Source organism: Syzygium oleosum, unplaced genomic scaffold, assembly GCF_021117445.2.
Source record: "Syzygium oleosum isolate NSW1041296 unplaced genomic scaffold, Sole_v2.1 Sole_v2.04, whole genome shotgun sequence".
Taxonomy (NCBI): Eukaryota; Viridiplantae; Streptophyta; class Magnoliopsida; order Myrtales; family Myrtaceae; genus Syzygium; species Syzygium oleosum.
Window position 1 is genome coordinate 4241834 of NW_026607488.1, and position 27024 is coordinate 4268857.

The 27024-nt window shown below is 40.4% G+C and overlaps 4 protein-coding genes across 5 annotated transcripts; 3 read left to right on the forward strand and 1 right to left on the reverse strand.

Annotated features, from left to right (window-relative positions):
• Positions 1-534: 534 nt before the first annotated feature.
• On the reverse strand, positions 535-8237 carry LOC115674537 (uncharacterized). Its single transcript, XM_030596938.2, has 12 exons — positions 7688-8237; positions 6570-6744; positions 6379-6462; positions 4979-5220; positions 4621-4864; positions 4015-4094; positions 3603-3687; positions 3115-3246; positions 2926-3039; positions 2604-2651; positions 2404-2488; positions 535-918 (listed from the first exon to the last, which is right to left on the reverse strand). Exons 1-12 carry the CDS (start codon positions 7855-7857, stop codon positions 827-829), a joined length of 1551 nt encoding a protein of 516 aa, XP_030452798.1. The 5' UTR covers positions 7858-8237; the 3' UTR covers positions 535-826.
• A 6761-nt stretch (positions 8238-14998) lies between these two features.
• LOC115674538 (leucine-rich repeat extensin-like protein 3) lies at positions 14999-15897 on the forward strand. The gene has a single exon (XM_056310856.1). It carries the CDS (start codon positions 15014-15016, stop codon positions 15683-15685), a length of 672 nt encoding a protein of 223 aa, XP_056166831.1. The 5' UTR covers positions 14999-15013; the 3' UTR covers positions 15686-15897.
• A 707-nt stretch (positions 15898-16604) lies between these two features.
• Positions 16605-21097, forward strand: LOC115674534 (conserved oligomeric Golgi complex subunit 8). The gene is made up of 12 exons (XM_030596933.2): positions 16605-16963; positions 17065-17217; positions 17451-17599; positions 18506-18583; positions 18674-18767; positions 18867-18941; positions 19192-19488; positions 19712-19779; positions 19867-19921; positions 20039-20177; positions 20285-20469; positions 20557-21097. The coding sequence occupies exons 1-12, from the start codon at positions 16835-16837 to the stop codon at positions 20842-20844; spliced, it is 1710 nt and encodes a 569-aa protein (XP_030452793.1). The 5' UTR covers positions 16605-16834; the 3' UTR covers positions 20845-21097.
• A 649-nt stretch (positions 21098-21746) lies between these two features.
• On the forward strand, positions 21747-25966 carry LOC115674535 (uncharacterized). 2 transcript variants are annotated; one of them, XM_056310631.1, is made up of 13 exons: positions 21747-21855; positions 21889-22272; positions 22382-22443; positions 22723-22773; positions 22892-22918; positions 23142-23246; positions 23651-23758; positions 23902-23973; positions 24085-24135; positions 24265-24327; positions 24434-24558; positions 24638-24851; positions 25053-25966. In XM_056310631.1, exons 2-13 carry the CDS (start codon positions 22173-22175, stop codon positions 25764-25766), a joined length of 1692 nt encoding a protein of 563 aa, XP_056166606.1. In that variant the 5' UTR covers positions 21747-21855; positions 21889-22172; the 3' UTR covers positions 25767-25966. The 2 variants fall into 2 exon arrangements, with proteins under 2 accessions (XP_056166606.1, XP_056166607.1); XM_056310632.1 differs by lacking the exon at positions 23142-23246 and having other exon boundaries at positions 21748-21855.
• The last annotated feature ends 1058 nt before the right edge of the window (positions 25967-27024 follow it).

Below are 27024 nucleotides of genomic sequence, written 5' to 3' on the forward strand. Positions count from 1 at the left end.
AAGAACACCCTAAAAAGTCAGATTCACGTTCTGTAAAATGGCCAATGGTACACAAGACTTTGATATCACAGATTTGAACCTTTGTTTCCAAGAGGAAAGTCATTCTCTTTCCTTCCAAATTGCCAACCTGGTTCTTTAATTGAGCTTCACGTGCTGGGGAAGGAGAAATATAAAAAGCATTTCCTTTTGAGTTGGGACCAACCATGTATCCTCCATTTCTCAACGATATGTCTAAAAGATATGTCAAAACATCCAATGACCAACCATCTCTTGGTGAAGTCAAGATGATACAGCCTTAGCTCAGCATTTACAGACTAAAGAAAGACGAGAAGATGCTGATACTCAGACTTTGAAAAGACTCGGCAGCTCGCATTTGCTATCCAATCGAAGCGTGGTTCGGGTATTTTAAAGAAATTACATGTGCTCGACCCAAGACTAATCGCACATCTCCGAACGCCTACGGGAAATAAAGTTCTAGTTTCCCTTTCACTCGTGCGGTAGAAAGATTAGCGAACAAAGCCGATGCAGACAACATCGGAAAAATTTAATAGCATTGATGCTTACAGCAACTTCAGATGTTCAAAAGGAAGGGCAAGACACAATAAGTAAGTTCATGATTAGGAGTGAAGTACCAGAAACTGCCACTAGAGAAGGCAAGTGTGTCACTATACCAACCTGGGCAGTCAGCACATGTTTGACCACCAACTCTGTTCTAGAATGAATATACAAACTCGCTAATGAAAACCTCCCTTGTGCCACCTGTTCATCTACCACAGCTAAAAGAGGCGAAGGCGATGGCAGCGCGGAGAAATCGCCATCTTGCGGTTCATGGTAACATGGCATCTCCTGATGTTTCCAGCATTTGTACCTCCGTCTTGTCGGTGCTCACCTTGGAACTGTGTGGAGCCCTAGGATCACCTACACGCAATAGACAAGAGGTCAATACTTAACGCGGGAAACAGAAATCACGGTATTAAATAAAGAACCCCATTTAATTAGGGGTTAAAAATAGTAAGAAACATGACTGCGATAAAAAAACCCGGCTCATGTTATTTCCGAGACATACAGGGAGTGCACTTGTACAGAGTGTAAACATCTTTCGATGACGTGTATAACCAATCAAAGCATCAGCTCAGTATAAGTGGTAAAAACGTCCGCATGTAAAATTAAAATACACCTAATGAATGATCCTACTTCTTCCTTACTTGACGAGAGTACAAAAATTATGTTTGTCACTTTTAGCCTTGTTAACTTTCCTCCATTATACCCACCCATCGGTGGCCGCGTTGGTTTGCGCTCAGTTCCTTTCACGAGAGGTCCTGGGTTCAAACTCGCCCATCGGTGATTTAAGTGGGGGGTCGTGGCGGTGGGATGCTGCGCTAGCCCCCCTCGAGGACTAGTCGGGCATCACCGCTGGTTTGAGCCCTAGCTCGCCGGCCGCGCGGACACCTCGATTATCAAAAAAAAAAAAAAACTGTCCTCCAGTATAATACCAAAAGATAATGCATGCCCTTAGATGCAATGAAACGACAAAATGATACATCTTTTTGCTTTCCCTTTCTCGCTTCACAGTTCATACCTCAAACTTGCAGCTGTCTATGAAGTGCTCGGAAATAAATCAAAATCTGTAGTCATTAGCTGCATACCCTTAACTAGACCAATAATAGCTGACCTTCTCGAGCCTGGTAGATTGTTTTGTCGGTTTCAAGAACAACTTAACTATTGGCACGAATAGTTGCACAACAGCATGAGTTATAGTAGTTGCTCCTTTTATATTCTCTAAGCTTCTCCCAAGCAACAAAAGGGGTAACCTCTCAACGGAAGCAAATCATCAAAACCTTACATGGCTTTTTTCCTTTAGCCCAAGGCAACTCAACAGAAAGCTGCTATAGAATCCAAAGCAGATCCCATAGTTTGGAAGTATTTTTTGGGGTCAAGCCCTAATTTTCCAAGTTGAGCTTCTTGATGATCTTCTGTTGAGCTATTTATTAAGCTGCCGCCAGGATGGAACACGAAATTGAAATCTCATTTTCACTTTAAGATGTCATATTTTAGCAATGCCTTGTTTAAACTGCATTCTGAACATTATGCGCACCTCAAAGAACTAACTTACCTACTATAGAAAGAATAGCCTGTCCAACATCACAGCATGCACTCTAAACCAACAAAACAATGTCACTAAACACTTCTCATCATTCCTCCTGATTTTTGCCTCCTTAATCTGCTCTACTCTATTGAATCTTTGGACATTGTTGGCGAACTGCTAACAATAGGGAGATGCTCCTGGTTATTTAGGATATATTATCACATATGTATCTGGCCACGGTCCACCTGATAGGCTACTGAATGCGAAAACAAATCAAAGCAAACATGAAACATGAACTAAGAAGCAAGAATGCATACCAAAAGCACGACGCAACCCTTTCACGGCATCAAAGTTCTTGTATGTATAGCCAACGAAGCTTAGATCTTTGGGTGTCAAAAGTAGCTGAAATTCACAAAAGACAAGTTTAAAAGAGAATTTAGGTGATGGAAATAACTTCAGGCAAGACTGCAGAGGGTCATCAAACATAACACAAAGTTGTTTGTTTAAGCAAGCAAACCTTCCGGGAGGGTCCTGATCCAGTTCTTGAAGATGTTGGAGGATCCAACTAATTCAACATCCAAAAAGCAAGTAATTATTATAGACTATAATCACTCATAAAGCATATGTAGTACAGATATCTCTAATAATCGATAATAATGAAACTTGGAAAAGCAAACGCTGAAGATGTGGAAGAAGTCTAGCAGTATGGCAGAACTAATGAAATTAAATATAAATGTGATAACTTGATTCTACTGGTAGTCTTGATAAATTAACAAACAGGAGTTATCTTGAGCAGAAAGTACTCTCGGTGATATTAAAAGAAACAGTTCAGTCTTTACTTCGTCAAATTTCATGAAGTTCTGAGTATCAAGCTCTCCATTGACCTCTGGTTTGAACGCTGCCTCCATTTCATATAGTTTATCCCACTGGACGCAGCTAAACCAAGGATGAGCCTAGTACAATGAAACTTGCTCAGAGAGAGAGGAACATAAGTGGCAACCAAAAGACTAATCAATTCGGATAATTACTTTGATTTGCTGTGCTCCCCCAGAACCTAGCCTATGCTCCGCATCACAAAGCAACCGACAAATGAGATCCTTTGCTGCAGGGGACAATCTTGCATCTTCCGGAAATTTCAATTGATTTCTCCAATTAACAATCTGACAACATTGGTGAAATGTGTAAGAAAGATCTGTCCTTATAGTCCGTCCAGAGTAATTAAAAAAAAAAAGTAGATTTCGCTTTTGTTTTTCCTCTCCTAACATTCCCTCCTTTTTTTTTGGGCCACCTCTTCACATTCCCTCGTTGATGTTCCACATAAGTGAATGGTGAGCGTTGCAATTTCATGATAGAAAAGGATTTACATGGCATGAGTTGGTTAATAACAAAAAATTAACCTAGTATATCTCATCTGAACCTTGTTCGGCAAGGGAATAATGAAAGACTAGCAAATACCATACGAGAATTTTAAGGTCAGATAGACAGGTGATAGTACCTCGGTATCACAAGAAATTACCTTTCTGCATGTAGTTAATGGGTCATCTGAGTAGAAAGGTGGATACCCAACAAGCATTTCATACGTAATTGCTCCAAGTGACCACCTGAAACCCAAGAAAGGTCAAATAAATAGGGTTCAGAAATCAAAACACAAATGGAATGAGGAAGGATGCAATGAAATTCCGCATTTGTCAACAAACAATTAATCTGACTGGAAACACAATTAAGAGACAAGAAACCCTTGGCATGTGCAAGTCATAATTTGGAATTTAATCTGGTTACCTGAAAGTGAACGTATTGAGGAAGAACAAATGCAGAGATATATGATTCGACTACTGTGACTTGACAACAACATGAAGTTGAAATTCATGTCCCATTGAAACTTCAATAGAAAAAGAAAAAGACCAGCAATGTATGAGCACAATACTTACCAGTCGCACTCCATGCCATATCCTTTCTTCAGTAGTACCTCTGGAGCAATATAGTCTGGTGTTCCAACTGTTGAAAAAGCCTTCAAAACAAGATGGTAAAAAGCATTAGAGTTTTCATGACAATTAATAAAAAGTTCAGATCAAACCTCTGCGCGTGTGTGCACGCGTCCTCACGAACACAGTAACTCTGTGTTACTTCTAACGAATTGATTTGAAAAGTATGAATCACAAGTTTACAAAAAAACACTTCCATTTCTTCTGAACAAAAGGAATCAGGAAAAAGAAAAACAAAACAGTAAATAAGAGAATAGTTAAATATTTTTTATGTTTTTAAGGACCAGAATGGACAAGCGTAACTCTAGGTAAGTGGAACTTATTCTGTCTTCGCTAATACGTTCTGTAAACAGACTATGTAGGTCAATAATATGAACCTTACTATTGGTTCTCCCAGAACCATGATCTGACTTGCAATTTGGTCAATGATTCGGAAGAAACGCACACTTGAAAATGAAAGAAAAAGAAATATGTTTTGAAAGTCATGTGCTGTAAAATTTTAAGGGGATATCCTTACATTCAAGAAATGAATTTTTGAGGTAGTATCCATACCAAAGTCCTCCTGTTCATCTGCCAATGCTGAAGCTGTTCATGAGGGCTCCTCCAACTACTCCCACAGTTTGTACCAGCTGAACATTGATCAATATCCATTGGCTCTGCCAATTCTCCATCTTCCATCATCTTATTTTCATGAATTGCAGATAAAGTTGTACAATCAAGAGGCTTGCAAAGGCCAAAGTCAGAGAGCTTCATGTGACCATTTTTGTCAAGGAGAAGGTTGTCAGGTTTAATATCTCTAAAACAAAAGGAACGTGAAAAAGTGAGAAAGATAAATATTTAAACTCAAACCAGACAGCTCTCAACCTGTGGGAGTGCAAACCAATGTATCATGTTGTCCCTGTTTTCTAACCTGTGAACATAGTTATGTTTATGAATGGATTCTATTGCCAGAACACTTTGAGCTATGTAAAATCTGGCCACATCTTCAGATAACGTATCTTCCCTAATAAGCAAGGTCATCACGTCTCCACCAGGCAGATATTCCATAATCAAATATAAGTATTCTGCATCCTGAAATGAGTAGAACAGTTTTACTATGAATTGGCTGGCAACTTCTGCCAGCAAGTTCCGCTCTGCTCTAACATGCTCCACCTACAATTATCATTATATCACTACTTCAGAAGTATAAAAGACCTGAAGAATGGAACCTCAGATAGACACGATAGAGTAATATAGACAGTATGTTAGAAAAGAATGTCGAAAGATTTGGTGGGACCACTACCAACTGTTCTAAAAGCTTAAGCTGTTAGATGAAGGCGTGGTTTAATATTCAATTATTCTAATACTCCCCTTCACGCTTAGTCTGGTTTTTTTGCCTAGTACTAAGCGTGGACATATTTAATTGGGGAGGCAAATGAGGTCTGAAAAGATTTGAACTCAGAACCTCCTGCTTTGATACCATGTGAGATTTGGTGGGACTACTGCCAACTGTTCTAAAAGCTTAAATTGTTAGATGAAGGCATGGTTTAATATTTAATTATTCTAACAGATAGCTAAATAGGTGGCCTATCATTTTTAAGAATCAAGTGCATAAGTTTCATCTTGGTGATCGGTCAAAATCATGCAAGCTAAGTTAAAAGATCATTGTGTAAGCAATCAACTGAAACACAAATAATTCCAAATATAAAGGAGCTCAAAGAAAACATATACTGGAATCAGTTCCCAAAAGAAGCTATGCAAAAGCTTCGTCTCACGTGGAACATAATACAATTCCTCCCGTGCTCATGAGTATGACCTATTTCCATATGCACGCAGAATCGTTCTTAAAGGGAATGGTCACTAGCTGGTTTATGAGTCATGACATGTTGCAAAAGCCATTGAATTCCATAGCATAAAGATCTAGCAGATTATATATCTATTATCCAACTTTAATCCAATGGAAATTCATTTTAGGCTGCCTCAATATGCAGTAGAACCTAAAAAAATCCGTCAATTTCATGGGTAACATGTTGCAGCAGAGAAAAAGTGGTAAAAACATGGTGGCATCGTGAAGCTCCAAGGCCTAGTAAATGAATTTGACATGTGCTTAACAAAGTAATAAAACAACCAACAGTTTGATTCTAAGACACTCATTTGGAGGCAAGGCCACAGGTTAGTGTTAGCTAGCAACAAGCCAATAGGACTAAATCGGCAATATCATTGAAACGTATAAACCGTATTTTACTTGAGTAGCTCATGTAAACTGATCGTTAACAGTGGAACAGTAAGCGGTACCTTACTTACATCAACGGTTAAAATGTCTCATCTCACCTGCCCCCTCTTGAGCATTTCGGATTTCTTCAACTTCTTCATTGCATATATATTGCCAGACTTCTTCTCCCGACATAATCGCACCTGAAATCGAGAAAGTATGCAAAACATGCTTCAGCTCACAATGCATGAGCAGACATTCAAAGAAGGATAACGATGCAAATAGACATTCATTGACTGACTTATCTTACCTCGCCGAAAGCTCCCCTTCCAATTATTGTCAAAAGCTCAAAATCATCGACACATATTTTGTTCCTTTTGAGTCGCATATATTCTGTCTCTTTCTGCTCCAAATCTTTTATCAGATTGATTTGCACTTCCTTGGGAACATCTGAACAAGCTAATTTTTTTTCCAACACCCATCTCCTGCAATATAAGCATGTAAATTAGGCATGTTATATTCATCTTGAATCAAGATGCCACCAACATGTAACGATCACACTCATAAGTAGACGGGCCAAGCCCCCTAAAATATACTTGAGGTTGACGACTGAAGATTGGTGACGTTCGCCCGTGCCTCACACCACAAACTCATGCCTAACAATGCAGAATTTGAGTCTCATGCAAAGAAAGGTAAAAGGATGAGGGATATGCATTTATTACGACTATGAACATGACCAACGAAAGAAAAGAATGGACCATCTTCTCTTAATTAAAAAATCTTCTCAAAAGATGCCTCAATAAGCTGCACAACCACAAATCAAATGCTCTCCACTTTTACTAGACAGGTCCGGTGGCAGTGATAAAAAGCAGACTAAAAGATTTGGCAAATTATTATGATTAACCTGACAACCCCGTGATATCATCACCAGATAAAATATCAGTCTTTCCTCAGCTCCCATAAGATACTAATCCTTCATCTTTGCACATATCGGCATATACGAAACTGAACCAAATCGGTAAGAGCTTTGAAGATCGAACCAACAAGACAATTCATTTAAGTTCAATTCAACACAAGCTTGAAGTTTCCTACTACTAGGCCCCTAGAAAACCAAGTACTCACACTGAAGTTCCTCCACTTACCTACATTTTCTCAACAACCAAACAGATCATAACCAAAACAATGAACCAAACAAACTGACCGAATACCGTCAACTGTTTTGCAAGTTAGAGTCAGACAATACACTCGTTATACATATACTTTCCTCCACTCAATTTTTCTCCCCAGCAAAATCATAATCCAAGATTTTTAACTCTTCCAGCTACCCTCGTTTCTTTAATACATTTTCTCAGCAACCAAGCAGAGCATTGATCAAGAAAAGAGAACCGATGAACTATGACACTGGTTTCCCCCTTTTTCGAGCATTACCTTTCTTTTCGTTCTTGAATGTTCTTCATCTGAGTCCTGTAATGGTTCTCTATGTACTGCTTCGCCGCAGCCACTTTCTCCATGGTCAAGCTCGAGCCCAGCACCTCCTCTCCGCCATTCTCGCCCTCCTCCTCCACTATACCCTCCATGATCCCCCTCCTCACGAGCATAAAAATCGTACCTTTCCGGCAAAAGTACAATCTTTACTAGATTTCACTCGTGCCCTTTTGCTGATAAGCTCTCAATTCGCATAAATCCTCTCAACTCACACCCTACATATGCTTTTTTAGCTTTTTATGGTCTGACAAGAGCCTCCCCCCTCTCCTCTCTCTCTCTCTCTCTCTCTCTCTTCCTGTCTGTAAAGTGTGACCACTTTCCTGTTGCTTCAAAAGGAAAGAGATGAATGCCCTCTCACAGCAGACCCTGAAGTGTCTATCTTAATTGCAACAACTCAGGGGGAGATGAAATGATGCAAGAAGGGTGGGGGGGGGATCAAAGAGTAAACTAAGATCCATCTCTGAGCCAACTCAGGTCTTTATCTTTTCTTGTTTTTTTTCCCTTTTTCTGCTGAATTCCAGCTCAGAATGTTGAAGCGCCCCCACATTATTTATCTCAGCACCACCTTTTTTCTTTTTCTTTCCCATTTTTAAAACAGTGACAAGCAATGCTCTGTTTTTTTTCTTTTTTGTTTTTTTCTTTTTTCTTTTTATATTTTCCCCACTCTTTCAGGAGGCAATAAACAGCAATAAGAAAAAACCAGAGCATTGCTTGTCAGTGTCTGGCATCCTCTCGTATGCTTCGAGGCGACTCAATTTGACTCTCAATCCACCGCAGACTGACTTGGCAATTTTTGCATCATCAGAACTTTAAGGGATGCTTTCTAGATTTTGTCCCCGGGACACGAATATTCAGTTTTGTAATAATGGCGACTGAGATACATATATTTAATGTGACTTAGTATAATCTCTACAACACTCGGACGCGACAATAGTTGTCTTCAAATTACAAAAAAATTAATTTTTTGCTTGCTAAGCATAGGCATTAATCACAAAAGCCGTTTTTATTAATATTTTATCTAGGGTTAATACCACGAGAAATCTCAAACCGGTACATATATGATAAATTTAGCCCAAACTAATATTTGGATCACCAAAACTCCAAACGGATACACCTGCGATAAATTTACCCCAAACTGATATGGATTTCCACGTTGACTTACCGTTGCCATGTGTCATCCAACTCAGCAATTTCACGGTAAAACATGATAGAAGCTAACGGAGTAAATATGTCACGAGTGTACCTATTTTGGGTTTTTGATGACCCAAAAAATTAATTTGGAGTTAATTTGTCACAAGTGTACATATTTGGGATTTTTAGTGACCCAAAAATTTATTTAGGGTAAATTTATCACAAATGTATCAGTTTGGGACTTTTTGTGCTATTAACCCTTTTATTTAAATTCATATTACCAGGCACTTATTACTAAAGATAAATAAGATAATATGGTAATTTTCAATGCATCGATTTTTTTCGTGGAATGTTTAATCGATATTTAAAAAGACAGAGATTGTTTTATTCAGTATGAGAAAGATATTTACATGTAATTACACCTGAAAATTTCAAGAGCCATTTGGTTCGGCGCATTAAAAAGTGAAAAGGTACCTCTTGAATTTCGTTTTTTCGTCGCAACATAATACTTATTTTTCCAAAAGAAATTGTGAAAAAAAAAGCGGGTTTATTTACTTTAAACAATTTCAATGTTTATTATCTTTGGTAAAATGACGTAATCAAAAAAGCTTAAAAAGGTAAAAAAAAAAAAACACTCGCCCTATAATGATTCTCGACAAGTGGGCTAACTTGTACGTGACAAATAATGCTGATTAATGATGTGTCGATTTCATGCTGGATGCCGAAATAAGCCAATCGTTCGAAACATGAGTCTTGCTTATTTCAACACTCAATCAAAAGAAATTAGAAAAAACCGATAACATTTTTTCGAGCATATCTTAACATTTCTCGACAAAAGTAGAAAAAGGTGAATATCTTAATTTTTTCGGATGGGGTGTCTTTCTTTCTTTGTAGTTGCTGCTTACATTTCATTAATCAAGTGAGATTGGTTCAACTATGATTGTCCCTGTCCCACTTTTGGCCCCCCCAAAAAAAGGCAAAAAAAAAAAATTAAAAAGCGATTGGGTTCACGCGCGGTTAGGTGGTGGGCCTTTGTTTTAGGGAATGGGAGTCGCATTCGAGATCATGGCCTTGCACCGCATTTCCCGTACCCGGAATGCCACGTGTCGGCCCCTCCATGTACGATGCGTCCCCTCCCTTTGCTCTCCCCCACGCGCCAAAGCTGGCCTTTGATTCTCAAATGCCACAATCGCCATATACTCGCCAAGCGAAACAAAAAATAACTGTGTCATAAATGGGTTTACAATGATAAAGACCAAAATAATATGGGTGTTAATCGAGTTCAAAACTTACTTAGACCTAACCCACCTCTGTTACTGTATTTAACCCACCTCTGTGACTGTATTTTCACTCTCTCTCACCCTCACTCGATCTCGTGCTTGGATCATTTCGTGCTATCACCTCAATTTAAGTATGAGTTTTTTAAATTGGATTGTGTATTAGCAATATGGGTCGAGTCGGGTCGGGTCTAATCATCACTTAAAGAAAAAGTAAAAAATGACCATTAATAGATCTTTAAATATACAGTGAATTAGGATAAGTGCAAGGGAAAAAAATGAGACCTTTGTGGTTTTTCTCCGGTTAGCTATATGCACATTAGTAGACATTTCATTGGTTCACGCCAATCTCGGAATCGGCTTTTAAAATTTCAAGTTAGGTCGAGTTGGAATAAATCTGCGAGAGGGAAGGGCGAAATTTCCTAACTTTTTTACTATGTTTGCCTAAGCACCATTTGGTCATGTGTGCTTGGGTTATTGCATTTGCAATCAAAAGTCATAAAAAAGCACTTTCCATAGGGAATGTGCACAAGTGAAATTAATTGATTCTTCACGAGATTTGCTTGCTTAACCACGACACATGCGCACACTCTGCACAAGTTGCCAAATGAGGGGACATATGCCATTAGCATTGCATGAGGGACTTATAATCTATGATACTAATCATGTATATAATTCAAGTGCCAATTGGTTGCTGATTTAAACTCCTTAACAGCACTACGCACAACCTATCTTGTCGGGTGCAAATCCGTAGTCCCTTATTATAGTCCCTTTAGCGGTCTCCAAGCATGATATAACAGCATGTGGTGCTCTCTTTAGTTTCGTCCGCACCAAATAAAAACCTGAAATCTAATCCCCTCTCTCTACAACCATTTGGCGCACGTTCCCCCCGGCGTCACCTAGCCATTGCTGCCGTGCCCAACGTCGAGTTCCCTCCCCCTACTTTCATCCTTGCAGCCCCCGTCCCGCCGTATTTTCCCCATCTCTATCTAAAACTCTTTGTTCGAGCTCGTCACTGTTGGCTAACCTCAGTGCGACGTCGAGCTCTACCTCAGTTGGTGGCGCTGCTGCTCCAAATTTGGCGGCGGCAACTCGTGCATGGCTTCAAGTTCTAGTACTGAGGCTGAGATATTGTTAATGATGGACTAGCCGTCTAATACGAGTGACAATCGCGAGCTCAAAAGAGCAAAGAAAGGCGAGGAGTCGGACTTTAGCTTGGATGCACGGGGAGACGGAGCAAATAAAAAGACGATGGTGGGGCAATTGAACGGCTTGGACATGAAGCGGTGGGTTGTCCTGCTCACATTAGCGGATTTGCCGTTGGGAGACGTTGAGACGTGTTACGATCTCAAAGTTGAAGACAATAGATGGATCCACCGTAGGACAACATATATGCATCCCCTAGTAAAATGCAGCACACTCTATTTTGATTACTTTGTCAATTGAAAGTGCATTACCCGTTTTGTGCAGCAATGTCTGTGTGCAATCATTCACCAAATAGAGTGAAATTCTTTCGATCGTCTAATCATATTGACACGAGACTATGGTACCTGTTTTGTCCCCAACGCACAGCTCATCGGCCCATTTTCTTCCTCTTAGCAATCGTTGCAGTTACAATAAATTGGCTATAGACACACATCTAGCAACTTTTCAATTAAATCATGTACTCGAACAACGTCTCTCGGACCAAAATAAAGAACAGCGTCTCCAATTACTAATTTATTTTCGCCGTCATGTCTATCATTTTATAGACCGATGATAAATAAGGAGAACCACACAACATACAATATAGTTATTTTTTTTTTCGGTCAAATCAGACAATACAGTTTAGCAAGAACAATTTAATTCTTAGTCTCATTAAAATTATTATAGGGAAAATGACACATACAATCTATGAACTTTGTTCAAATGTGCAATGTGATTACTGAACATTAATCCAAATGCGCAACGTGGTTCATGAATTTTTAATCCGTTCAATATCGTTCTTGAACTTTTTGTACATGTTCAGTTTAGTGTAATCCTTCCACTAATTCAAGTTCGAGAACCACATTGAATATTTCCATATAGTTCAGAGACTATATTGAACATGTACCAAAAGGCCATGGACAACATTGACCAAATTAAAAATTTAGGAATCATATTGAATATTATGCTCAAGTTCACTTATTACATTGAACAAATTAAAAGTTTAGTCGGATCAAAGTTCAGGGACTGTTTATATCATTATCCCATTTTTATATTACAATATTTTCAATTATTAATTTTTACATATTTAATAAGATCTTTCGTCTTTTCAACAATCTAAAATGGGACATCCATCGGGGTCGAGCGTCAAGGACGAAACCCAAAAGAAACGTGGGACCCACTCGCTCCTCCTTTCACTAAATTTCATGCGACACATGTGGGCCCGAAAGTGCATGGTCGGGTTGGGACCTGCTTGGGTTCCCTCTCTAATTAAATTCTGTCTTCTGACACCTGCCTGTGTTTCCTCTTTTTTATTTTCTTTTAATTTTTTTCCCTCACGCGACGACAAAATAAAAATTAAATAAAATGGGAAAAAAAGGGCCATCCCAAATATCAATAATAACACGGGCTAATATTTTTCCTTTACTTTAGAGGAAATACGACATGAGGCAGTTCAAAATTATACAACGTGGTTAGGTTTCCTTCTTTTTTTTATATTTTTATTTTTTTTCGAGATCTGTTGTTCTGCAAGGACAAACTGTAATGTTATTGATTAAATAATGCATAGGTTTTCGAGAAGCATGTGATATTTATGGTACGACAGGGACCACTCCCAGATTTCGATCAGTCCTTGGTCAAAATATTGATTAAAATCGATTTTTTTTGTTTGGATATTCAAGTAGTATTGTTAGTAATCTTTGTTACTTTTATTTTGATGAAAATGAGTACCGATCTTGTTGACGAGCCCCTTTGATGGATGTAGAAGACACATTGGTAATTAAATTTCTTTTTCTTTGTTGTCAGTGAGCGAAAGATGTATCAACCGAGTAGAATCGCGCGGAAAAGGAGTTTAACGAGCCAAAAATCAAGCTGTTTGTGCAAAATGCAGAATTAGCTATTGCATTGATACAAATCAAGACCTAAACTTTTCAATTGGATCAGTTTACTCCTAAATATTTTCACATTGATATCGATTCAGTTCATCCGGCCAATTTAGGTCGGAAATCGGTGACGCCGACTAGAAGCAAGGGTCGGTCTCGCTGGGCCGTGCAAGGGTGAGGGCGAGCTCCGGCGAGACCGACCCTCGCCCAAGCCATGGCATGGCCGCCCTGGCCTGGGGGAGGATCGGCCTCGTTAGATCTGACGAGGGGGGCCTCCTCGGAGCCCAGGCACGGCCGACCCTAGCCTGTGGCCGGCGGCTGGGACTGGCCACCAGCACCAGCAAAAAGAAAAGGGCAAGAAAAGGGGAAGGAAAAAAAATAGAAAAATCATTGAAAAATTAAAACATTCAAAAAAATATTAAAAAATTATAAAATTATTCACGTCAATGCCGGCTGTGCCATGTGGGATGGTAGCATTCACGTTAGCGATTTCCGGCCTAAATTGACGGATGGACTGGATTGGTACTAATATGAAAAAGTTTAGGATTGAATTGGTACCGATTAAATAGGTTTATGACTTTTTTGGTACTTTTCACTTAACTATTCAATCCTGAATTAATTGACGACAATGAAAGGAGACTCAGCATCAAAGTTTTTTGTTTTGTTTACTTCTTTTTTTTTTGGTGAGAAGTTTGCACGTTTCTTGGCGCTTCAGCTAAGGATAGAGTGCGATATGGTTTAACATCTGATAAATTCATGTTAATTAAGAAGCCATAAAGCCTTGGAAAAAGTTTATTAGTGCACATCAAGAACGATGCCTTCATGCTTGAAGCTGAAACTTTGGAGGCCAAACCTTCAGAAGGCACACATCTCTTTCAAGCAGAGAAGGCAAAAGGTGGGTGTTGTACTGAAGTGAGAAAAAGCATCACTCCAAGAATTGCCAGCCTTTCTTTCCTTTTCATGGCCAAAGCACACAAAGATGGATTGTGTCCGGAGAAAGGTATTTTCATGCCAGAGATACTAAAACTTTACTACATTACCATGCCAGAGTGCTCGTGACGATTTAGGGTTTTTCGTTATTCCCACATGCCCTTGTAACAATTTGCTCTTTGAGTAGTTCTTTGAAAGATGGATTTCGAAACAAAGCGAGGTGACTTGATACGTATTTACATAGTTATTGGACCAATCAAGATTTGAAGAGTCATATTGAGTCCATGGTTTCCCTAATCTGTTTTAGAATGTCTAGAATTAATTTTCAAAAATGGAAAGGTTTTAGATCAAAGTCTTGGAAGAATCACATCCTTTACGTATGAAGAGTGCAAAGGCGAACAGATTCTCATGCTGGTGACCTAAAAGTTCGCAGGAGTGACCATTTAGCATGAGCCAAGTGAACCAAAGTCTGATTCATGGATCACGCAAATCTTTCATGTTTAATCTATTTCTCTTTTCTGACATCGTGGAAACCCACTTAAAATAAGTAAATTTTAAGCTTATAAAGCACCTTATTATCTTCCCGAACCACATAAAACGCGAGCCAAAACTCCAGTGGGCGGGTTCAAAAATAGGATTATTTGCATCCGGTGGATCGGGGAACTAACCTGCCGTGTAGGGAGCCTGAACAGCACAGACAAATCCGTTTATTGATCACTAAGCGAACCAGCTCAGAGTATCTTTCTCTGGTGGCTTTTGACTAAAGATTCATCTTTTACTTTGACAAAATTGAACTGTTGATGTCCATGTGTGGCAACAAAGCCTGCTCCGATCCTTCTACGAAGTTCAAGACTCAACAAGTATAAATGGTTTTGAGGTGCAATTCGCTTGCTATAAGCAGGAAGCGAAGTTGTCGACAGCATTCACGCAACAGCAACACGATGGATCAAGAAAAGTGCTTGGCTCTCATCATTAGAAGCTCATTAGGGTTCGTGAAGATCATTGGTTTCATAGGACTCATCACTCTCGCAGCAAGAGCGAACTCCGAGGATGCACTTGGAAAACCTGCGTATGGGGTTTTATGCATAAGCGAATGTCCGACATGTCCTGGCATCTGCTCGCCGCCACCGCCGCCACCTTCGCCGTTGTCCAAGACATATCCTCCTCCTTCTCCACCTCTGCCGCTGCCGGAGCCACCAGTTTCTCACTCTCCTCCTCCATATTACTACGCTAGCCCGCCACCGCCTGCCCCGCATTCATCGCCTCCGCAACATATGTCGCCGCCACCGTCGCCACCACAGCTGCCACCCGATATATATCCCGTATGGGGTGCTCCCCCTCCGCCGCCGCCCCCGCCTTACAAGTACAATAAGCCCCCTCCGCCATCGATGTCGTACTCCCCTATAATTACATCATCTAATAGTAGCTCCCCTCCTTTCTACTACTTCTATGCCTCAAATGCGGGTTTTAAATCTTCTCTTCTTACCTTCTCATGTACCTTGTTGCTCCTCCATGTTCTCTCTTTTCTTTCCTTTTGACAGGTTGTGATCATATATGATGAGGTGATGTATAGTATTGGAGGTTCTTTAGGGGGGGGGGGGGGGGGGTGGGGGGTTGGATGATCTTTGTAATTGTGCTTCTTGCTTTCATGATTTTCAGCTTCTATTACAATATGGGTGAGACAGATTCTTTTTTCTATATGTGTTGACTATAAATGAGCAGTATATAAAGTGCTACATTTTGATGAATGTGTTTCTGATTGTTCCAATGATTACCATGTTGAAAAGAGAAAAAGTTGCTTCTATGTCAGGTAATTGGTACAGAGAGATTGTCAAGATATGACGGCTAGAGAAACTTATCACATAATGCATGAGTTCGCGATAACTTTGGATAATAAACATATTATATATCTGTTATAAAAAAAAATTTACAATTTCTCGTGCGTCATGACACTTTATAAAAAAAAGAAGATAGAATATGTATAACTACTACAGTTTATATGTGCTGAAGGTGATCGTTTCCGAGTGCGAACTCGACCCTTTTCATCTTTGAGCCATATGTACTCAACTTGCACTAAAAAAGAACTGAGACGAGCTCGAATAGTTTGCCGACGGAAGCTCCCATTGCCGAAGAGTAGCTTGTCCGCTCTGCACGATGCAGAGTGTCGGTTTTCGACAGGTTTCGACATGGCTGTGGAAGCACGGATCGATGAGCTCGAACCCGACACGGATCGACACGAATTCGTGACAAAAATCAATGCGTTACCTCCCTCACATATACACGAGCTCAGAAAACGAGCTTAACAGCTTGAACAAGAATCATCAGGCCCAACTGGGCCTGCGTGTTGGGCTAAAGCCCAAGATCGAGCCCACGCGAGCGTCTTTCGGGACAAGCCCACCAATCGCCCACGCGGGCCCATGAGCGAGTGCTCGCCTCGCTCCTTCAAGCTCAAGCTCAAACCGTTCCATCACAGAGCAAGAAGAAGAAGAAAGCTTCAGATCCATCGTCAATGGCAGCTCGAACCTCAGCCGGTCCAGTCAACCGCCGGATCGGCCTCCCCGCTCGCTAGATCCCGTCGGAGAACCTCCGGCTTCGAGCTCAAGGCCCTCATCGGAGACCTCAATCCCGTACCGCATCCTTCGAATCTCGAGTCGTCCGAAGTTCCGAGGAAACCAGAGAGAGAGGGAATGGAGCCGGACAATGGAGAGGAGGCGGAGACGGCGGCGATGGCGAGCCTCCTCCTCCCGCTCGCCTCCGCCGCGCAGCAGCCGTACGTCTCCGAGCTCCTCTCCTTCACTCTCGACCGCCTCCACAAGGTGCGGCGTCTCGAAGATTCTCCGGCTCGTTTCGCGCCGAATGCGATCGTTTTTGTTGCGCGGTAAGCGTCGTTTGATTCGTTATGTGCTCAAACTGGCAGGAACCGGAGCTGCTCCGGGTGGATGCGGAGAGGATCCAGAGGCAGATGCAAGAGGTCGCGGTCGGTAATTACAGAGCCTTCATCGCGGCCGCCGACGCGTTGCTCGCGATCCGGGAAGAAGTTTCTGCCATCGATAAGCATCTCGAGTCTCTCGTAATTATCCCTTTCTTCTGTTGATTTAGCATTGAATGCTGTCGAGAACTGTGCTTCATGTGCTGTGGTTACGCATTTTGAAGACTGCAAAACTGCTGCTTCTGCACAATCTGTTGTTTAATACTTGCTTGCAACAGAAGTTTTACATTTTTCGTTGATTCGAATGAGAAAATCGAGTTTCGACCAGTATGGTAATGGCCGTTGGGGATTGATGGTGTTTTATCTGTTTGCAGATAAGTGAGATACCGAAGCTCACTTCCGGTTGCACTGAATTTGTTGAATCTGGTGAACAAATTTTGGAGAAGAGGAAGATGAATCAGACTTTGCTTGCCAATCACAGTACATTGCTTGACTTGCTCGAAATTCCTCAACTCATGGACACGTATGTGCTTGCCAAATTTATATGTCACTCATTCGTTTGATCTCACCGTTTGTGTCTCATGAGGCATTTGGAGAATCACTTAAAATGTACGGCGGATTGCATGTCCTTTAGATGGCTATTTGTTCTCTGGCTATGTGAGCTTTGTTAGGTTGTCATAGAGTAAGAGAGGTTTGCATGCTGTTTCAGTTTGATCCAGTTGATTGATATGGAGATCAAAGAATTTTGAATCTATTTGTGAAGGAAATGCACTACAACCTATGGTCTTTCGTCAATTTGGGTATCTGGCGATAGGAATTTGAAAAAATAAACATGATTGGTCTTATTAGAATAACGAAAGCATCTTAGTTGGAGGTCTAGAAGGTTTGACTGGAGACTACTGCGTATTAGGATGCTATCCTAGACTATTGTCAAGAAAATTGCCGGATAGCTTAGACCAACATAGAATTGCTCGTTTCTTATAAGCAAGGAGTCTGGCATCTTACTCTTGTTTCAACCTTTTGGAATGGGAAGTAGTTGTGGGGAATGCAACAAATTAACAATCTGAAGACAATTTAGCCTTGCCTTTTGGGGGTAGCATTGGAGCTCTTCCTTTGCATGGCCTCTCTTTTGGAGGGTAGTAATTATGAATTTTCTGAGGAAAGTGGATGCTGATACACGAACTTAATAATATGCTGGGAAGCACCATGAGAGAAGAAAATACCCTCTATTTTAAATTTTTTCTCCTTTCCCTTCTCACAAAAGTTTTAATTGTTTGAGAACTTTCCACTCAAATATTCATCCCTGCCATTTTCCCCCATTTCCCTAGCAGAGAATGACTGGCCCTTGAGTGGCTTGTCCTGAGCAATATTATACCTTGCCCCTTGACTAATTAGTCTTTAATAGCCACTGACTCCGAACATGCTGCAGATGTGTGAGGAATGGAAACTATGACGAAGCTCTTGATTTAGAAGCATTTGTCTGCAAACTTTCGACAATGCACCCCAAGTGAGTTTCTCTCGTCACTTTACTTTGAGTTATGCCTTGGGTATTGCTTTCATCTAATTGGCTTGCTGTGGCTTTGTGTTTCTGTCCAAGATTACCAGTGATTCAATCATTGGCAGCCGAGGTTAAGCAAACCACTCAGTCTCTTCTTTCTCAGCTCCTTCTGAAACTCAAGTCAAATATTCAGGTAACCTTGCCTATATGGTATTGAGCATAGCTTCCTTCACCTGGATATCTACGCATGGATTCAACATTCTGAATTTGATTTTACCCATTTCCTTGACAGTTGCCCGAATGCCTCCGGATTATTGGATATCTACGCCGAATAGGAGTTTTTAGCGAATATGAAATGCGGTTGCAGGTAAAACTTGTTCTGCATTTATCACAAGAAGAAGACCAGTTCACGCTGCATTTAGATTTTTCATGAGGTCTAAAGTTTCACAAGGGACGCGTGTCACTATTAGTCAAACTCAGGAGATGAGATATAGTGGTTCTATTAATTCTGTTTTGCATGTCAGACAATTTACTTATATCTCACTTCTCTCTCTCTCTCTCTCTCTCTCTTTCTCTCCTTTCTTTCTTTCTTTCTTTCTTTCTTTGTTGTATTTCAGTTCTTACGATGTAGAGAGGCTTGGCTTACTGGGATTCTCGAGGACTTGGACCAGAGAAGCCCTTATGAGTACTTGAAAGGCATGATAAACTGTCATAGGATGCATCTTTTTGATGTTGTTAATCAATATCGGGCAATATTTGCTGATGATACGTCAGGAAGTGAAGAAAACTACGACGGTGGCCTCCTTTTTAACTGGGCAATGCATCAGATTACCTCACATCTCAAAACTCTGAAAGTCATGCTACCCAAAATAACTGAAGGAGGGTCTTTATCGAATATATTGGATCAATGCATGGTGAGATAAATGATAGTTTGGTTTTATACGCATGGGCTGGCAAATCTTTATTTTTTTGTTGATAATTCTCTTACATACCTTTGTTCTTTGCCTAGAAAGATATGCAACACTAAAATCTGCTCATGAGTTGCGAATTCTAGTTCTCTGCTGTTCTTGATGATCTCGTACAGATAGTCAAGTTCTATTGCATCTAGAGTTGATGATGAGTTTACTTTTGCTACAGTACTGTGCTATGGGCCTTGGCTGGGTTGGGCTCGACTTTCGAGGATTGCTTCCATCACTGTTTGAAGAGTAAACATACATCTTATCTTTGATTCCTGCTGCTTATTGGCTTTTCGCTAGCTTTGTGCAAAAGTTTGACTTTGGTCTACTATGCAGGGCGGTTCTTAATCTGTTCTCAAAAAATATGAGTACCGCAGTCGAAAATTTTCAGGTGCATAGATGAGTATGATGTTTGTAAAACACACGTTTAAATGTACTATATGTTATTACTGGAGATATAGTGAAAAGATTAAGTGCAGTGATTCTCATCTTAATGTTTTTGACCCAGTTGGTCCTGAATTCGCATCGTTGGGTTCCTCTACCAGCTGTTGGTTTTTCAGCCAACAGTGTCACGGAAGAAAGTCAAGAGGATGTCACTCCTCCATCTCATCTGATGGAACATCCACCTCTTGCTGTATTTGTCAATGGTGAGTGCTTTTTAGGATGGAGATATATTTGAAGTATGAAGAAAAATAATTGTAGAGGTGTTCCGGGGTTGTTGATTGCGCTAACTTCTTGACTATGGTGGTTGTAGGTGTATCTGTGGCAATGAACGAACTACGCCCTTGTGCCCCGATTAGCTTGAAGCATATCATCGCTCAAGAATTAATTAAGGGATTGCGAGAAGTAGCCGAGTCTCTATTAAGATATAATGCAACTCAGATACTGAGAGAAAACGAATCTGGCCTTTTTCTTTCCCTTTGCCGAGCATTTATCGAGGTACTGCACACTAGTATTCATCCTCCCCGCTGTTCAAAAATTACTTTTGCACCTTTGCGATCTAATTTTCTTTTCTTTCCTTTTTAGGTTGTTTATCCGCATTGTGCCACTTGCTTTGGGCGATGTTATCCCGGTGGAGCGGCTCTCGTCATGGATGCGAAAGGTTTATATGATGGACTCAGCCGACTGTTAACGGTTTCTCCTTCAGTAGAAGTACCCAAAACCTCGACACCGGTCGTAGAAAAGACCATATCTGCGAATGGTGAGTTACCCATTCTAGAGAATGGAAGTCCTCCACACTCCGAGGAGGCCCGGTCTAGCAATGTGGACGAAACAGAAAAGCCAACTTCGGAGGCTGATCCAAAAGATGAATGAATAGATTGAGATCCGAGTCTCATCAAAAAAAGGCACCTGTCGTTTTTGCAGTTCTATATTCTTTCCATTATTTCAATATGGGTCTCATCATTTATGTGTGGTCATAGAATTAGACTGTTCATATGTATTCAAAGCTTCTCTTTTTGCCATTATAGAAGAAATGTAACATGAGAGGAGATCGCCTTGTAGTGAACATGCAGTAAGTGCAGGGGATTATACTTACAGGCAATCCATGGATTCCGTCTAGCCATAATCTCTCCTCTGTTCCCGTCTCATCAAGTTTTGGATTGCTTACTGGACAATGCTGGTGGAAATCGGTAATCGTAAATGTCGGAGGTAAGCTGAATCTGAAGTCGTGTTTGAAGCTTCGGATCAGATAAGCTCCCTCTGAATCGACTTTACTGAGATAAATTGTATACGTTCGACAATGAAAAATGGCATTGAGTTATTTTGATGTAATGAAGCAAACTGAAAGAGGGATTGCAATGGAAAAGTCCATTTGCGTTGCTTGATTCTGAGACAAGGTATGCTGAATAGACCGATCATCTTAAATGTTTAGAAAGCCCTTTTGTTGCAATCTGACTGATATAATGGATCAATTTCTGATCACGTCTAACAACAACGGAACATGAACCTACTTTTCCAAGGCATGGCATCTCAGTTGTCCTGTCAATTCCTAAAATCCGACCAAAATAATCTGAATGGCGGTCGTTTTTTCAGATGGCCATGCCGACTCGATCACAGTTTTACTTTGGAACGAAACAATAGGGATGACTAAGATATCTGAAAACGTGAAAAACGAGGACAAAAAAAAAACCCAGAACATACTTGATTTTCACCCCCAAATGACAAAAGATGTATTTCTATTTGTGAAACTACAAATTACATGCCTCATTTTTTAAAAAATGTTCGTCTATTTAAAACTTTACCTAGAGCGTTTCCAAACGCACCCACCGGGGGTTTGGGGAGGCAGGGTTTAGCTTCGGTTCACCGTGCAGTTGCTGGAAGAAAGTTTTAGTTCTTTCATCTTTATAAAATATACAGAAAAGTATGCCTCAATTTTCATTCAATGGCAACATATGCTTTTGTTTACTTCGAATACCAACCACCTCAAGACAAAAATCTCTTGCTTTGGAAAGACCAAATTACCCCTCCGCAAATTTCCAAACCATAAAATTTTTTTCCCACGAACCTAGTTTTTGTCCATCAGCCTCCTCGAATCGAATTAGAATTTCGTCCGATCCTCACACTGCAAAAACAGAGCTTTGCTTCCAAAAGGAACAGAGAAGAAACTCTCGAAATCAGGCGGGTGCCCAGCTTAGCTAGCCATGTCATCCGATGCCCAGGCGGGTCCAGAGCAGCAAGAACCCAGCCCCAAGATTCAGATATACTCCACTTCGGCCACCGGAGTTTCCCCTTTCTGGAGAGGTCTCGAGCTCTCTCTGTCCTTCTCCCCTGAATATCGTGCCTCTTTTCTTGATTGGGAATGGCGTTAAAGGTGCGATCTTTCTCTTCTGGGTTTGTTCTGATTCTGCAGACAAGTACGAGAGAGAGGCTAGGAAGTACTGGGACATCTTCTACAAGAGACACCAGGACAAGGTTTGCTAGCTTTGGCCATAATTCTTGTGCCTGCTTTCTGACTGAGATGGGTTTTCTGTTTTGTTCTTGTTTTGGGTTTGAAGTTTGAATCTTTTGGGAGATTCATTGGTTGGCAAGTAAATTGATAGGAGCGTTAGTGCTGCTTGTTAAGTGGTGACTAGTTTTTTTTTCAAGCTGTTCAGTTCATTCTTTGTGCACTTTGCTGCTTTGGCTATTGCTCCTTGTTTTGTTAATGCCAGCTCTCTCTCTCTCTGTATCTCTCTCTCTCCATTTCAACAGTTTTTCAAAGATCGGCACTACTTGGACAAGGAATGGGGCCGCTATTTCTCTGTGAGTTGAGAAAAACTTTTGCTTTCAATCCGTAATTCACTCTGTGAAGTTGGAATTTTCTTGGATGGTGTAGATTTTGTTTTGTGCTTTTCATTCAACAGATTCTTGTTTTTGTCAGGGAGCAGGGAAAAGGATTATTTTGGAGGTGAGCAACTAGTGCCGTGTTTGTTTTCAGCAGACCGCGTTGCTCTTGTTACATGCAATGAATTTTTCCAGTCATAAGATAACTCCATGGTTCGTATGGAGAAAATCTTTCACTCGTGTTGGTCTGTTATGTTGAGAACTTGTCTTCGCTGCAGATAAATGGTAATTTTTCGTTCTAAGTTATTGGTTACATTTTTCAAGATTGGTGCTAATGCTCTGCGCAGGTTGGTTGTGGAGCTGGAAACACTATATTTCCATTGGTTGCTACATACCCAGATGTTTTTGTTCATGCCTGTGATTTCTCACCACGTGCTGTTAATTTAATTAAGGTTTGATTCTTGTTCTTGTCATTATCTACGTCTTCATTTGATTTAAGGGCTGATTGCTGTTTTCTGAGCTGATGTCGCCTCCTGCTGGAGTGCTGGGCTGGACATTTTTTTTATTCCTAAGACAATGCATGGGGGGGCAGGCGGGGTCAGTAACTTGTGAAAAATTGGATGTAAATGCTAAATTACAAATATATGATCCCTTCCCCTACAATTGCTAGCTTCTTTTCATCGATAATTAAGCCCTGCTAGTTGTTCCATCCAAATATGAGTTCCAGAAGGTCTGATGTACAATTTGGATGTATGTGTCATTTGATGTGGTTAAAATTTGCTTTTGTTAGATTGACATGGTTCAGGATACATTTGGCATTTTTTAATGACATGACCTTTTATTTTGCTCATTACAGATGCATAAAGACTTCAAGGAAACACAAATTAGTCCATTTGTCTGTGATTTGACCATTGATGACTTGAACCAGCAAATCCCACCATCTTCTGTTGACATTGTAACCATGGTAATTGAAAGGAAGTAATGATCTAAGTTTAATACATCTTTGTAGCTTAATAAGCTGCTACTGCTATCTCATAGCTAATGCTATTAATTCAGAGTTTGCTTGGTCAGTTAGTTATGCAGTATCACTAGCTGATTGTAAAGCAGATATTTGTGCTATCTGCAGTGTCTCCAGAGAAGATGCATCTAGTATTGCAGAATATAAGAAGGGTTCTCAAGGTAGGAGACATCCCTGTTTGTAAGAATAAAACTGGTAATATACTGATTTTAATCAGATAAGGTACTATCACTAGAGGAGATATAACTGCAATGTACTGTTTTTGCTTCCAGCCAAACGGTCATGTGCTGTTCCGTGATTATGCCACCGGTGATCTTGCTCAGGTTGCTCTTTCAGTATACCATTTTATTATTTAGAAATTTCTTTTCTGCCGACAATTTATTAAGTGGGGCTGCTCACACTTTTTTTGCTATTTCTTACACATTTTCCCATGTCTAACTGTTTGCTGACAGGAAAGGCTTACTTGCAAGGATCAAATGATTAGTGAGAACTTTTATGTTAGGGGTGATGGCACTGTCAGTTCCTGCGATCTGTTTGTGGATGCTATCTTTTATTTTTCTCTTCTTAATGAGCCAATCTTGACACTCTTTTCTTTCCTTCTTTTTTTTCCCCTCAACACAGCGTGCATTCTATTTTTCTAATGAATTCTTAGCAAGTTTATTCAAGGACAATGGATTCAATGTGAAGGAAATTGGTCTGTGTTGCAAACAAGTTGAGAATCGATCGAGAGAGTTGGTAATGAATCGGTATGTAATTTTAATTTGGCTTCGGGAGTCTCCTGTTGCTTTTGTCGGTATGATTGTCATCGTTTGCATTTGACTTCAGACGATGGATCCAAGCCGTATTTTGCCCTTCAGATGCTGGGGACCTTTCTAGCGGCAATCATGCTAGTACTGAAGTTGACTTGCCAAGTCAAGAAAATATTGAATCCAACATATCATTGAACGCTTCAAAGGAGCCTGGCAAGAATATTGAGGTTGATATGTCTGAGGGCGTTGCAGCTGACATGTTTGGCATTCCATCTTCTGTTGACAACGAGGTAAAGGTTTCTCTTATTGCTAATTCTGTCTATATTTGCATATTATGGATCAAGAAATGAGATATTCTACCTCTTCTCATTGCATATGCTTTCAAGTTCTCAATGGATTTTCACCTTTTAAAGAATTTATTGGCGGACCAAGGTCTCCATTATTTATTGTCTTGAACAATGACACCTGTTTTTGGCATTATTTCCTCTCAGATAATTCAGGTCAGTCTTAACGAGGAAACTTTTAGCATTAGAGTATTGTCCAGAGAGTATCAACACACATGCAAGTCGACTGGGTTGATGCTTTGGGAATCGGCTCAATTGATGGCCTCTGTTCTAGCCCGAAACCCAAACATTGTTTCAGGAAAAAAGGTTTTGGAGTTGGGCTGCGGTTGCGGAGGCATCTGCTCGATGGTGGCTGTTAGATCTGCTGACCTTGTGGTAGCAACTGATGGAGATACAAAGACCCTTGACCTGTTGATGCAAAATGTCGCTTCAAATATAGCTCCACCTTTCCTTGATAAATTGATTGTTAAGAGCCTGGAATGGGGAGATAGGGGCCATATAGAAGCAATCAAAGAAGTGAACGACAAAGGTTTCAACATCATCATAGGCACTGACGTGACATATATTCCTGAAGCAATTTTGCCTCTTTTTGCCACTGCGAGAGAACTGATCTCACCCAACAGAGGCGATGAAGAGGACCAGGCATCGGCACTTATTCTCTGCCACGTTTTTCGTCGAGTTGATGAACCATCTATGCTCTCTGCTGCTTCCCGTTATGGTTTTCGACTAGTAGAGAGGTGGCCAGCGGGAATTTTTGGTAATTCATCTCAGGGAGTTGTTGGCTCTTGGTTTGCTGAAAGTGGTATTGACAAGTATAGTTTTAGTACGGCATTGAGCATCATGTATTTTCAGATTGAGTGACAATGATCTTCAGGGTTCATATTCTGTTCTTTTTGGGTCTTGACCAGACATTTGTTGAAGCTAGTCCCGGGTTTGTGCCATCTGCCTTCTTTCATTGAATTTTGTTTGTTGTTGGACCAATACATGGTTTTGTCACACCAAACAAAAACCATGGAAATTTCTTGTAATAATTAGAATCATCTTTGGCTTCAAGAGCAAAATGATTCAGTTGCATTGATTTGTGTTGCAGGATTTCGTTACCTATACATAAAACACATGGTGCTGTGGCTGTTATAGGATGCCAACAGTTAAAACTTATGCTTGTTTAATTCTTGAGGGAATGCGTTGTTGGTTTCTCTATAATTTGCCTCTTCAGTGTACTTTGGATTTGATTCAAGTTATAATGAGGCAGGCTTAAAGTTGCAAATGCCTCATTTTGGAAAAGAGCCATAAACAAATTGCAAAGAAGTTCTAAGTAAACAAAAGCGTTAAACCAGAATAAGGAGCAGATCAAAAGATCTTGACGAAGTCGTGAGATGTGAAGGCATCGATGCAACTGGAACCCTCTTCTTGTCTGAGTGCTCTTACTCATCTTTGTTTTTGGTCTCACTCCTATCTTCTATGTACACGCGTGTGCGTTGCTCACGGGAACCTAGTACTCTCCGCCCCCCTCCAATCCTTTTATAAGCAGGGTCACATGCTACTTGACATAATTGATAGATAGGTTCATCCATGAAAGCAATTTGATCGTATACCAAAACAACTGGGAGTAGGACTTCCACTAGGTCTGATCACCAATCTAAAGTAATAGGGGGTCACTCACAGAGACCCCTAAATAACATGTGATGCATGGACAGATTTTCCTAGGAACATTTGAGAACAGACAGTTTGAAAAAAGATCTTGAGTACTTATTATGACTTGGATTGTCTTTTTATGCTAAAATGACATGGAATATTAACCCAATGTTGTAAGAAATTCACGTAACAAGCCCCACTTTATAGGAGGCCTGGTTGTTATTAATATATGCAAGAATCTTTGGTTTTCTTTATATCTGTTCAGCTTGAATGATCTTGTAGGTTAAGTTTATTATATCATATTATATCCACCTCTCTCGTTTGGTCGAGCACAAATCATCCACGTTGCGACTAAAGAAATTCAAGACGAATCTATAACTCCTTTACATTTAGGGTCATGAGGTTACACCAGGTTGGAATTGAACTTGCTGCTTTTTGTTTCTTAAGGCGAAAATGACTGTCAATTTATCAACTCGGCCGACTC